The sequence below is a fragment of the Palaemon carinicauda genome, chromosome 24, assembly GCF_036898095.1.
Source record: "Palaemon carinicauda isolate YSFRI2023 chromosome 24, ASM3689809v2, whole genome shotgun sequence".
Classification (NCBI taxonomy): domain Eukaryota; kingdom Metazoa; phylum Arthropoda; class Malacostraca; order Decapoda; family Palaemonidae; genus Palaemon; species Palaemon carinicauda.
The window spans coordinates 98,441,491-98,456,490 of NC_090748.1; the positions used below are offsets into that span (position 1 = coordinate 98,441,491).

A 15,000-nucleotide genomic window follows, 5' to 3' on the forward strand; every position below is an offset into this window, starting at 1 on the left:
ATTTTATTAATTACTCTTGATTTGGGAACATAATGCTTTGTGTTGTTTTACGATTTTATTTCTTTTTCTTGTGCATTAGTGTTGCCACTGATAAAATGTATTATTGTGGCCTAATGTTGTTGTGGCTTTGTATTATTTTTTTCTCTCGCCTATCATATATACAACTAAACATCAGAGTTTACCAGGTAGTGTCTGCCGAGTTTTTTTTTTTACCCGTTAAGGGTTGTGCGTGAAGGATAGCTCTTCTCTCACAGTCTTCTTGGAGTGGTCTGCCAGCCAATAGGCTTCTTACAACAAGGGGATGATGTATCAGGTGTGAAAGAAAAAAGCGTTCTACAAACTAAGTCTCAGGTTCTTTTATTGTGCGTTTTCTTTTTGCTATTTCACTTTTGGATCACAGGTTCTCCGTTAAAGTCAATGAGCACTGAGCCTTATTCGATATCCTTTTGTCCACTGCTCAACTTGTTTGTTCACCATACTTTCTACCCATCAAGTTGCGTTGCTTTTCAGTTACTTTATACTGCTCGAGCTGCCGCCACCTATATCATTACTTGAAGGCAGCCTCAAAGAGGGAGGTAAGCCCATGATGGGGCACCTTTAGAAAAGTTTTATGCAGCTTGGGCAGAGGGATCAGTTACTTTGCTTTGTAATGCCACTTTAAATTGGTGGTAAAATCCATCAAAGGCAAAATATGACCATGATTTTGATGTTTGAGGGAATGCTGGAAAATTAAGAGTTCAAGAGGATTTGAAACCATCAAAAGCTCAAATGGATGGCACCGTGTAGGTTCAAAGATAGGATTCTGCTTGCATTGGTAGCATAAGTTGTGTTATGCTATCGCCAGACACTTCTGTATGCTTGACACAAGCTTATAACAAACCACTCACCTGCTGTGCCCATGGTTGTATTCCCCCCACCTATTAGGGTAATAGTGCATCCTGTTTACCTCTCTGTTACTGTATCCATGCTGGAGGTACTGATTTTGGATCTGGCCTTTGCTCAGTTGTGGAAGAATATTTATACATTCACGTTTGGCCAACTTGATATATCCCTTCTTCTTTGTTTGCTTTTGTAATTGCAATACTGGTTATTATGCTGTTTTTATTTTCAGCAATTATATCTGTTCTGGTACTGCCGTCTTCCTTGGGGCACAGATACTTCAGGCTTATGCTGTGCGTTCTGCTAATCTAGTTGTTCAGTTTGTCTGCTGTTATTGCTTATACAACTAGTCCTCCTATTCATCTAATCTTTATAGTCTCAATCTCTTTATGTCAGACTGAAAGACCTGGCTTTTATGTTTTATTTTTGGTCCTCACTGCTTTAGCATTGCCTTTGAAGCTTTGTGCACCTGCAGTTTCTGCTCTTTCTATGTTGTCTGCTATGCTATGTACTCCTGCTTTGTCTAATGTTGCAGCCATGCAGATGTCATTTTCTTCCTGCTTCAACTAGTAAGCCAGTATCTCTTGCTGGTCTACTTGTTGATGGGGCCCAATCTTACTGTGTCAGTTGAAACTGTTGTAAAAGACATAATTTCTCTTCCGCCTTTAGCTCTTTGGAACTTTTAATGCGGTTTCACAATATGGAAGCTGTCCTTCTTCCCAACACCTATTAACTTATTCCACCTTTTCCATGAAATTCTTCTACAGTAGTAGTCAAGGCCAAAGCATATGGACCTATGAAAGAGGATAGTTTTATTTAGTCTGCCACAAAGAGTAACAAATATGTTAAAGTTGCCTTTTTGGATATTCTAGTGTAAAATGTTACATATGGTACAGATCATTCCACATAGCTGAAATAAAACTCTAGAATACTGATGTGATTTGTTTAACAGACACCAAACCTTGTCTAGATCTTTTAACTATCAGCATGATCATTGATCTGTCAAGTCTGATGAGACTTTAAAAGTTACTCATGAAAGGCAGAGGCAAGGGACAGGACAGTGCGAATAGGTTACAGACCCTATTAGAAACTAATGGGCTCAAGTGTGGATGAACTCTCCTCTTGATTGAGAGACAGGAATGTTTTCAATAGGCTACCATAACCTGCCCGTGCCAGTTTTTCTCTCCTCCTCCCATACTAACTGAGAATTTTGTATTAGGACAGATGTCTGGTAGATTATATGCATTTTTGTCTCCTCTGTCCTCCAGTGATGTGAAACATTTGACCAGAGTGAACATCGCAGGTTAATGGTAGGAAGTGATCTCATGGTGCTCAGCCAGGAAGTCAAGGAGCTCTCACATACCTACTCCCAAGACTCCTCCAAAAGAGGCCTTTTTGAACTTAGTACAAGGCAAATTTAGTTGTCTTAATTTGTTGCTTGAAAATGAATCTGCAGTTGGGGCGGAAGCTTACTTCTTCAAGGTATTAGATTGAATATATGATGCTTTCAAGCTTTAGTGACAGCATCTGAAAAAAAAACTCTACTATTAAACTTTCCTTAATTATTTCTTGCCCTAGTCATGTAGCATTTTGCTTCTAAAGTCAAATACTTAATGGCTGACATTGGATTTATTTGAAATGATTTATATAATAATTCAGTGGCTGTTTCCTTCTCTTACAACAGGGAGTACCATAAGTACTCCAACCTCTATTTAATTCAGGACTGCAGAGCATTTCTTAGAAGACCCCTGCCTCCTTTATATCTTACCTCATAACCGGGTCCCCTCTAGAGAAGAGCAGCTTCATACTGTAACTCTATTCCCATTACCTCTTCCCTCTTGCTGCCTTGCCTCTCAACTTTCTACTTCATAGTGCAACTGCGGGGCTTTCTGCAAATTGCATGTGGATACTGAATGGCCTTGCCAACCCCAGCTCTGAGTCTTATGGCCCAAATTCATCTTGAGAAGGGTACAAGGGAGAGGTTCATGTGGGAAAGATTGGAGGTCACCATTTGGCAAGAATGGTTTACTGGGGCAGCCAATTATTTGTAGCCCAAAAAGAGAAATCTTTTACTGTTACACTCAATTTCTAGATGTTGGTTCACTTCTTTGGCTGAGTTTTCATCTTCCATATTAGAATGATAGTGTCCCTCTTGGCTAATTTTGTCATAAGTGAACTGTTGTTTCTGTAGACCTCACTACCCTTTCTCTCTTCTGTTGACCTGAAGGACCTGGTAATCTCACACCTTTATTATGCAGACCTATTCCTTGAGAAATGATCAGGTAAGTGGCTAAAAAATTAGCGACATGTTAATAGTACATCCATGAAGAATGTTGGCACTTCAGCTTCTGGGCTTCTTACTTCACCAGTCAGGAACAGTGTCCAATCCTCTTACTCTCAGTGAGTAAGCTAAGACAGTTCAGAAATCCATTACTTCTTTGAGAAGTCTGCAGTTCGCACTGTGTATGCTGCTTCCTGAATGAAATGATTGCCCCTTTTAGCCAATAAGAGGACACACCCTCCAGTAATGTCTGTGTCTCAAGTATTAACCCTTTTACCCCCAGGCTATTTGGAAATTTCCAACCCTTAACCCCCAAGGGGTTATTTTTTTCCCAGCATATTTTGCAGTATATATTTTTTAAATTGCTCTAACAGCCTTAATTTTTGTCATAGAGAGGTCAGGTTGGTCTCATTCTCTTGGAAAATGCCTGAATTTTCTCTATAAATTATCAAAAATATGAAAAAAATAATTTTTATAGCATTTTTTTGCTAGGACGTACCGGTACGTCCATGGGGGTAAATGGATGGCTTTTGTGAAACGTACCAGTACGTCCTTTGGGGGTAAAAGGGTTAAGACTTAAATTAAGCAGTTGCCAATCCAAACTCCATCTCCTCCCTGTAGGGGATTGCCTCCTGCAATTTTGGAGGTCATGACAAGAAATCAGAGCAGCCGTGTGTAATGACTGAACATAGTGCAAAAGGATTACTGACTGCCCTTTCTAGAGATGAATTTCCTCCCTTGCTTTGCACCTGGTAGATTATGGAATGTATCGGGTTAATTCTTCGATTCCCATTGTCCTCTGAAAATGAAGTGAATTTCATGATTAGGAATAGGTGATTATGGAGGTGACAGTTGCCTGTAAAGTTGATGTTATGCTTGACGATTGAAACATCTTATCACTTAGGCCTTTCATCTATTCGACTGGATCAGGCAAATCTTTGCATTCATTCACTCCCAAGAGGATGCCTATTGCTTCTTAATGGCACTGCAGGTTTGGTACTTAACTAGATCCCTATTGACATGGAAAAAGCTCTTTAAGCAACTGCACTATGAAATATTCCATAAGTTCTCCATAAGTCATTGCTGCAGCTATTGCTTGTGTCTGACAACCCTCAATTGTCTAGCTCTACCTGGTGAAGTTTGGCATATTTTCGTCCATTGGCTTAATGAAAAGGAGGATCAATTCACTCAATGTTACAATTCCCACAATAAGATTTCATCCACTTACTCTTTCAGAAGTAGTTGGTTCTGCAGTTGAGGATTATAGTATGGCTGTATCTCTCCTTCTCTAAAAGGTTATAAGTCTTCTAGGGATTGTGGTTTTGTGGTTACTTCTATCAAGAACCTTAGAAGATTTTCATCACATCTAGGAGACTTTCTTGTATTATGATCCACTCACTCTGACACTTCTGGGCTTCTTGCATTTAATGCAATGCTATGGGGAGAGCCATTTAATGCAATGCTATGGTGAGAGCCATTTAATGCAATGCTATGTCAAGAGTCCATGTTTTCATGCTCTTTAATTATACGTCTGGAAGGGAAACATGTTTCCAAAGACACTGTTTCTTTTAGATTGAGGTAGGTCATCCTTTAGGTGTAATCAGATGTTTCTGAAGAGATTAATCATCTGTGGGTGACTGATTTGAGATCAGAACCCTCTCCACTTTCTTGGCTTTCATGAGGAGCAGTTAGCTTTAGGCCATCACAATTGCAGTTACAATGAGGTTTCAGTTGACTTTCGGTATATTAACCTATGAACATATTATTCCTCAGGAATTTGGGTTGCACATTTTAAGACAGTCATTAACAGTGGGTAAAGTTTCCTCCGTCGCAGATCTTTTCCAGTCTTTGTCAGCCTCCTCTTGACCATCAACATTGTTCATTCATCTTTCATTCTCAAGACATGGGTTTTGTGGCTATGAGTATCTGCATCTGAACTGCATTTTAAGTTGACTTAGCACACATGACAAATTGCAAACCAACTCTCCAACTAATATCCTGTTCCCAAGTGGTACACGATATTCATTGGTTTATGTAAAGGATGAAAAACTCCCAGCTCCACATTCAACAATTTTTATTTGGCTTCATTATAACTAATAAGTTTGCATGATTAAGTTTTCTAACAAACATGACGGGATGGTATCACGACGCGACCAGAGAACTTACTGAGGAGCGAGACCCAAGCTAACACCGACCTGGCTCGGGACTAGCCTCAGGGCACGTTCTACTTACGACTGGGTTAGTCCCCATAGAAAACGGAAGTAGGGTAGACTACACAAAACTCTGGTCGGTTGAGAGGAGATTCCAGGTACCTCCTAAGAAAGTAGTTCTTGGTAAGTATGTTAGGAAAAATACAAATTACTTAAAATTTGTGATTTTTCATACACTCCAATCATTTATTGGATTACCCACTAGACCACATGTTCTTGCCATGTAAAATATAATCTGTGTGATGAAATAGCCATTTATCTAGTAACAATTGCTAGTTCACAGTTGCTCTTGATTCATGTTTTCTCAAAACTTTAGGAAGGGTGTGTTCGGAAAAATTTGGACCTTGAGTGAAAGGCTCAATGTGATTGATGGGTTTGTAAAAATCATTGTTGAATATAGTAAAAATCTAATTCCTGTGTTGCAAGTTACCTTGCTCAGAAAGTAGACATTGTGCATGGCTAATGCAAGATGTAATGCGGGCTTACTAACTATTTATCAAAACTTCTAATATACAAAAAATTATAAAAATAGTTACAGTACCTTGATTTTTTACCTGTTTTTTTTTTCAGTTTCTTATTTTATACTGGGAATTTGATATTTAAATTCATGTAGTTAAAGGGTAACCTTTTCTTGATCCTCATGTTTACTTTCCCTTAATTGTGCGATGAGATAATCAAACTAATTGAGCCTATTTATAGGATTCACTTAATATAGAACTACTTTAGGACTGAAAATATAACAATATGAAGCACTGTATTTTAATGATTTTACTATGATATGATAATATTGGAATTACACCAAATGATACAGCATACAAAATGGTGAGATCCATAATGGTTAATAGTGAAATAACATTAAAGATGATACTGATGACACAAGGGTTCTTCACAGGAGCAAGACCTTCACATGCCCTAAAGCACTGCCTCCTCTTATGTTAAATTGACTTGACATAAAAGTTTTAATTACTGTATAGTATAAGTGCATCCTGTTACAGCCTGATTACTCGGCGAGTAGCCAAACTGATCTATCTATTCTATTTATCAAGGCACTTCCCCCAATTTTGGGGGTAGCTGACATTAAAAAAATGAGAAAAGGGTACTTTTCTTATTTCACTCCTCCCAGCCTGACGAGGGATTCAGCTGAGTTTGGCTGGTACTGCTAGGGTGCCACAGCCCACCTTCCCCTGTTATCCACCGCAAATGAAGCTTTATATGCTGAATCCCATGCTGCCGCTACTTCAAAGGTCTCCAAGTAGCAGGGCCTATCGGAACTGCGTCACAATCGCTTTCCATTAGTTCTTATTTTTAGCAAGCTGTTGTATCCCTCTCACTTCTATCATCTTATGACCTAGAGTTTTCTTCATTCCACCCATCCACACAAACCTTTGCCTTCCTGTTGTACTTCTCCCATCAACTTGTGCATTCATCACCTTCTTCAGCAGACAGCCATTTTCAATTCTCTCTACATGGCCAAACCACCTCAACACATTTATATTCACTCTAACTGCCAATTCATTTCTCACACCCATTTATTTAAAACATTGAGTCACATTAATAGACACTTTGTGCTTGCCCTAAGTTTTGTCCGTGAATGAGAGGTGAAAACTGATGCAATATAAGCTTAAAGAAGTTAGATATCCAAGAAGGAAGAAATTGAAGAGAACATGAAAAGTAATAGTGGGAAGGAATTACAGACAAACCAAAAGGATGTTGCAGATAACCTGTAGTAATATATTGAGTGCCACATAATGTACACTATCAATCAGTTAAAGTACATAGATAAGTGTTGAGGGGTGTGTGTTTGTGTACATATGGTCTCAAATCAGAAGATGACATTGTGTTTGGAATTATTTTCTTGATATGTTTATTAACCCTGTGCATTTTACTTAGGTGATCTGAATGCTATATTTGTTATGTACTTGGTCCTGTTAATTTCTTTCACATTACTTGTAGTGGCGATTGGAATTTACTACCTGTAATGTACTTCATAAAGTTGTTCTCATTAGAATTAATCTATTGATACACAATGAACATTTCAAGAATAGTATGTTAGTCGGTGCAGGCTGTATTCCTCTTGAACTGCATTTCCAGGACTTGACAATTTAAAGGGGATGAACATTGAAATGTTCTGAGACTCCGTAAATTAGTTTTGCAGTCAGATGTTAGTCATTTTTTGATGTGAGAAAACCATTTACTTTCAATGTGAAAGGGCATGCATGTAAATAAAAAAAGACAAATATTGGACCTTATTGTTGACAATTCTTCTTAGCCTTTACTTATATTGTAGTAGTGAATCTAGTACATAAGTTATGGCAATACAGTATAAAACCCTTCACTAGCATAGACATTTTTATTAAGCTGCCATGGAAGGGAATCGAGTACGAGTACTCTATAGGCCAATTTACAAGAAAATATTTGCCACCTAAAACAAAAATCCTCTCTGCCATTTAGGGTTTCCTCCCAAAGCATAAAGAAAATTCTATTGAGTTTTGGCTAATGTCATTGGAGAGAGTGGTTGATGCAGTTGTGGTAGTACATACATACATAGATATACCAAGGCACTTTCCCCAATTTTGGGGGGTAGCCGACATCAACAAATGAAACAAAAACAAAAAGGGGACCTCTACTCTCTACGTTCCTTCAGCCTAACAAGGGACTCAACCGAGTTCAGCTGGTACTGCTAGGGTGCCACAGCCCACCCTCCCACATTATCCACCACAGATGAAGCTTCATAATGCTGAATCCCCTACTGCTGCTACCTCTTCGGTCATCTAAGGCATCGGAGGCAGCAGCAGGTTGTGGTAGTAAAAATACAAAATAGAAAATACTACAAAGTACCAGGTTTACAATGGTTGTACAGTTAAATCTCAAACATTTGGAACGTCCCTTTGCTACAAAATGGCTGTTATTTCTGTAATGATTGCCTAGTTCCTCAGGTGGTATAGCACCTTCTGGTCGATTGCTCCAGACCAGGGCTCTAGCGGTACCCTTAGGCCTCTTCAAATTCTATGAATTGGAAGAGAACTTTCTTTCAAGGGTGTTTTGAGAGGATGTATACAAGTTCGGTATAGTTTGTAGGTTTATTAAGGAAGCAGGTTTTTTTTATTTAAAAGATCATCTGTATTGGGATTTTTTTTACAATCTTTAATGTAATTTATAAATGCAAGGTGTGCAAGTATTTTGAAAATTTAATTGTTCCGGCGTAGATACAAACCCTCCGCTATTTATAGGGGTATACTTTCGGCATAGCTGAAAGCATACCCCTATAAATAGCTCCAGGTTTGTATACTAGGAAAAATACAAATTATATACTTAAAAATTTCGTATGTTAATTAAGTTTTTAATTTTAAATTTATAACATCACAGCAGTCTAATTTATTTAATTACTATAAATAATTGTGTTAAATGTGTAACTAAAATGATTATATGATTTATAGCTTTAGTAAAATGTTTTACGTGCTTTATTGTTCAGCTGATGATTATTATGAATATTTTGCCTTGACAGAACCTTGTTTTTCTTTTCATTTCAGTTTATATGAAAAGTCACTTTTTGTGGACTTGAAGCTAGAGGCTTCGAGAGGCAGCATCTATTGCCATCAACTTTTTTTTGCGGCTCGGGTTCCTGGCGTGTGGCGTCTTCTTCGAGAGATATCCAAGTTCCAGCATCCAATTGGTGGGACTCATAATAGTCTGCTTTCCATCCAGCTGCCCAATTTAGAGTGCCAGGAACTTCAAAAATTCACAAGGTAGGTTACTTCTTGTGAACTTAAATCTTAGCGTAGTCAAGTGCCTCTCTACTTGCTTTGTGCACCAGATTGGAGTCATGGTTGCTAGCAAATTTAAACTGGATTTATTTTGAAAGGTTCTGCTGTATAAGATATGGTGCCATTTGATACTTGTCTCCATATAAATTTCATCCAACTCACAGCTTACATCTAATGATTTCTTCCATAAAATGTTCTTGCTGTCTTAGACAAATAAGTTTTGAAGTTTAATTTCATTTTCCATTTTTTTTACATCATCTTGTGATTAGATGAATTTGCAACTTGAATTTAAAGGAGGTTGGAGAGGTATAGAGGCCTTATTAATTGTAAATTGTAGTACCAGACTTAATCAAGGAAGGGGTATTATTATGATAGGTAAATTTCATGTAACAACCAGCCTGACAAGGCACCGAGAGAATCGTTTGCATATCCAAGCAGTTTACCTAGGACTGTCTTCTGTTTTGGCTTAATAAAATTAGTCTCCTTGGATTGTTGGAGACACGGGTGATTTTTATATTTTGGTGAAAGTCCAGTTTCTCCAAAAAAAAAAAAGTTAGTAACCCCAATATGGAAGTTTATGCGACTCAGAACAATATTGATAGGTACTGTATTTCATTGCAAAAACAATCCATATATCCCCGAGCTAAACTAGTTCAGGTAGGATTTAAAAACATTCCTACAAATGATAAAGTTTTGGGGGGTAGCCGACACCAACAATGAAACAAAACAAAAAGGGGACCTCTACTCTCTATGTTCCTTCAGCCTAATCAGGGACTCAATCGAGTTCAGCTGGTACTGCTAGGGTGCCACAGCCCAACCTCCCACATTTCCACCACAGATGAAGCTTCATAATGCTGACTCCGGCTACCCCCCAAAATTGGGGGAAGTGCCTTGGTATATGGATGGAATAAAGTTTCCCAAAGAAAGTTTCAAGTTTAGGTAGGGTATTTGGTGCCAGCTTTTTTTTATTCTGAAATATAGTAAAATTGTGTACAGTTTAGCTGAAAAGATTAAAAGAGCTGTCAGGAAGGCTGAAAATATATTTGCAAACTACAAACCCTCCAGGAAATCTCTTGATTTCTTTTAACCCTTTTACCCCCAGGCTGTTTGGAAATTTCCAACCCTTAACCCCCAAGGGTTATTTTCTTTCAAGCACATTTTGCAGTATATTTTTTTTTAAATTGCTCTAACAGCCTTAATTTTCGTCATAGAGAGGTCAGGTTGGTCTTATTCTCTTGGAAAATGCCTGAATTTTCTAAAAAAAAATTATCAAAAATATGCAAAAAAAATTTCAATAGCATTTTTTTGCAAGGACGTACTGGTACGTCCATGGGGGTAAAGGGATGAGTTTTGTGAAACGTACCAGTACGTCCTTTGGGGGTAAAAGGGTTAACATATACAGTATTTCAATTTAGAATTACGAACACCTCTCAATACATTCTTTCAAATTGCATATAATAGGACAATCATATTTCTTCCTCACCCTCTAAAAATACCAATTTATCCACACTTTTCCCTATACTTGCTATACCTACAAAATTGCCTTCACGCTCATTCTGCATCGCTGCATTAATATTATGGTCTCAACAATAGCTAGATTTTAACCCTTTTACCCCCAAAGGACGTACTGGTACGTTTCACAAAACTCATCCCTTTACCCCCATGGACGTACCGGTACGTCCTTGCAAAAAAATGCTATAAAAATTCTTTTTTTCATATTTTTGATAATTTTTTGAGTCAATTCAGGCATTTTCCAAGAGAATGAGACCAACCTGACCTCTCTATGACAAAAATTAAGGCTGTTAGAGCAATTTAAAAAAATATATACTGCAAAATATGCTGTGGAAAAAATAACCCCTTGGGGGTTAAGGGTTGGAAATTTCCAAAGAGCCTGGGGGTAAAAGGGTTAATTGCTACATATCTTACATCTCATATACATACTTCACTTCCTCTCCTCTTCCATAATTACAATACAGTAATGCCTCACAACACAAAATTAATTCGTTCTGGAGTGGCTTTCTTGAAGTGATTTTTTCGTGTTGAGAGTCGCATTTTACATGCAAATTGCCTAATTCATTCCAAACCTTACAAAGCACTACATTAAATCTTATAAAGGGATTTTGACGAAGGAAAAATCTCTTTCTGGGGAGAGACCTGTGGCGGCCGGTGAAGAGAGTCCTTCTTATATACCTTTTCTGATAAAACCTTCCAATTATACCAGAGAAAGATAAAAGCATGGAATGCTGAGGTTACAACCCTCGCGTGAGCACCTTTTGGGTGTCGTGTATAAAGCAAAGGCGCGTGAAATCCACTATTCACAGGTTGAAACTACAATGAAATACTGTACAGCCAAATACATTTGAACCATTCAATATAGCTAAACTAACTGTTAATACCTGTAAATTAAGTAGTTATTACAACTTCTTCTTCTTCTTCTTCTTCTTCTTCTTCTTCTTCTTCTTCTTCTTCTTCTTCTTCTTCTTCTTCTTCTTCTTTGTCTGCATCTTTGTCTGCATCTTTTCTCACTTTTATGTGGGGTTGATGTTTCTGGCCAGCTTTCTCCATCTACCTCTGTCCCTTTCTTCATCACCGTTTAATCCCTTTGATCGAAAGTCATCCTTGATACAGTCCATCCACCTTCGTAAGTTGTTATTACAACATACCTGTAATGTAATAATAAATGGAAAATAATACAATATATACAGTACAGTACCGTACATATACAAAATATACAGTACCATATGTACTGTACTATTTCAGTTACCCCTATTATAGACTACTGCTACATTTACTATTGTCTAGTTCCATTTTCTTCAACCCCTTTTATTGGGTAACTATTTTATTCTCGGCAAGGCTGGCAAATCTCTTTTCTTAAAATGAAACATTTTTTGCAAAGTGAGTCATAAAAATATTCGCATCTTGTTTCGCAGCTTGAAAATTTCGTAAGCAGATACTTTTGGGAAGAGAGGTATGACTGCATTTCCCTTTTCAAGTCCATCTAGCATCACACTTAAACATCTTTGATTATCCCTTTTCAATTTTCCACTTCACACCTACAATAACATTTACCAAGGAATTCTTTTTACCTGTATTAATTACCCTAATTTACAGTACTCTACATCCCGTACTTTTACAAACACAGTCAATATATTGTCCTTTCTTTGTATGCAAAAACAAATCTCTCTTGGATTACTCAACCAGACATCACGACTCTCTTTTCTTTCATCCTACATTTCAGTCATCTTATTGTATCATAATAATGATCGGCATATCTCTTTTCAACGACTCTATCGGAATAATCACCACGCTAGCACTAAATATTAGAAAATTCTCTCTCTCTCTCTCTCTCTCTCTCTCTCTCTCTCTCTCTCTGTGTGTGTGTGTGTGTGTGCGCGCGCGCGTGCACGCTTGGTCTTTCCATTCCGTAGAGCATATATACCTCAATCTTTTACAGACAATTCATAGCCACCAAAGTTTTCGAACAGCCATTACTCAAAGCTTACACATTGCTTTCAATTCCATTTGATGTATATCCATGTTAATCTGGGATCATACTTAATAGAATAAGCACAGCAAGCCCATTGTTTACCAAGTTCTTCAGCCCATAAAACATGCACTCAAACTGCATGGGTGAGTGAAAGAAGAAAACAATACTTTTACTGTACAGGTAATTCAGAGTAGGGACTTGAGATACAGTAATGGTAAGGAATGCCTGGAAGCCAAAATATAGGCTCATTCGATGGGAGTGAGAAGTTCATGCCACACTTGAAGTGAGGCTTTACATTGTTAAAATTACCTTTACTTATGTAAATACATATACATGTATTGTATCCAAGTATAAGAGTGATATGCACTTGTTAGGTAATGGTTTATATTTTACAGAGCTTAATTTGTTCCAGCACCAAATACAAGCCTTTCAGCTCTTTACTGTGGAGATACATTTTGGCCACAGCCGAAACGAGCCATAAAACTTTTAGCGAAGTGTTACTCCCCTCTGCTGGTTAGCAGAAGGATGTGGGGTAGCGGGAGGTAGACCCACCATCTTGCTCACACACGCTGTAGCCAACCACTTTGCATTTTGACTTGGAGGAGAGTGGACTAGTCAGTACTCTTCCTCTTTATTCGGTTTAACAACCATACTAAAGAACCAACCGGCCTAAAATTTAAACTAAAGTGAAACCTCTAGGTACGAAAGATTCGGTATATGAAAAATTAATTTTGCGAAATGATGTATGAAGATTTTTTGTCTCACATGATGAAAAGATACTCGGGATACGAAACGAAATTTACATGATTGCCGAAAATTTTAAAGTTCACGTGCCACATGTTTGTTCGACCTTAAAATTGCCACCCTCGTCCTGCTCTCCTGTTGGTCCGTGTGTTTCTCATCGTGCATCTGCTGACGTCCCTCTGTCATTTCGTTTCTGCAGGTATTAGGTTGACCAGGGTACCACCCACCCGTTAAGATACTACCCCTAGAGAGTTATTGGGTCCTTTGACTGGCCAGACAGTACTACATTTGATGCTTTCCTCTGGTTATGTCTCATTTTCCTTTTGCTGACATACACTAAATAGTTGGGCCTATTCTTTATATATTCTCCTCTGTCTTCATACACCTGACAACACTGAGATTACCAAACAATTCTTCTTTGCTCTAGGGGTTAACTACTGTAATGTAATTATTCAGTGGTTACTTTCCTTGTGGTAAGGGTAGAAAAGACTATAGCTATAGTAAGCAGCTCTTCTAGAGAAGGACACTCCAAAATCATACAATTTCTTATCTAGTCTTGGATATTACCATAGCCTCTGTACCATGGTCTTTCATTGTCTTGGGGTAGAGTTCTCTTGCTTGAGGGTACACCCAGGCACACTATTCTATCTTATTTCCATTCCTCTTGTTTTTTAAAGTTTTTATAGTCTATATATGAAAGATTTATTTTGATGTTACTGTTATTGATATATATATATTTTTTTATTGTTAATTTCTTCTCTTGTAGTTTCCTTATTTCCTTTCCTGACTGGGCTATTTTCCCTGTTGGAGCCCTTTAGCTTATAGCATCCTGCTTTACCAACTTGGGTTGTAGCTTAGCAAATTATGATATTAATAATAATAATATTTGCTATCGTTCAGATTGAATTCATGTTGGTGATTTTGATTGCGTACATATAGTTTTCGTGTTGCTTTATTCAACATGTAATTCTATAACAATGGGTCCCAAGAATGTTGCTGACGTTCAAGGAAAGAAGAAGAGAATGCTTTCTATGGAGACAAAGCCGGAGATAATCAAGAGGTATTAGAATGGCATGTGGGTGTGTGAGCGCTAAGGAGTAACGCTGAGCTCCGTCTATGATCTACTAGTCCCTATAGGGTAGGAGCAGTAGAGAGACTTGCAGTGGTGGGTATCAGATACCAACCTACTCAGGGGAATAGATCTCTCCTCGCCCGAGATGGATGCTCGTTACGGAAGCATTAAAAGAAGTTGGGGCACACAAGTAGCACCTTACCGTCTCCGGACGTTGGTCCGAAACAGAGCAACACTGCCACATAAATCTCTTGGATTGAGAGCAACCTTTTAGCTCTCAAACTCTTCCAACAGCCCTTTTTAGGACTCTCCATGGTACTGATTATCGAGATCACCACGGGGATGGCTTACATATACAAGTAAGGAGGTATTTTTCACAACCCTGGGGCCATCTGGCTGTATAAATAATCGGACGGATGAAAGACGACTCGGTAGCCCTCTCAACTCACTGTATTCTGAGCAGGAGAACTTCTTGCCGGACAAACTGAGCAGGAAGACTTAGTTAGCCCTGAGTGGTCTTGGAATCAACACATAAGCAACAAAGGCTTTACTTTGAGGTTTGC

The 15,000-nt window shown here is 38.2% G+C and overlaps 1 protein-coding gene across 2 annotated transcripts in view; it reads left to right on the top strand.

The window, feature by feature from the left end:
- LOC137618235 (serine-rich adhesin for platelets) overlaps positions 1-15,000 on the top strand; it is a 101,806-nt gene that overhangs the window by 22,945 nt on the left and 63,861 nt on the right. For both annotated transcript variants that reach the window (XM_068348383.1, XM_068348384.1), the window contains exon 4: positions 8,901-9,116. In XM_068348383.1, the coding sequence (XP_068204484.1) occupies positions 8,901-9,116 (216 nt within the window). The remainder of the gene's footprint in view (positions 1-8,900; positions 9,117-15,000) is intronic.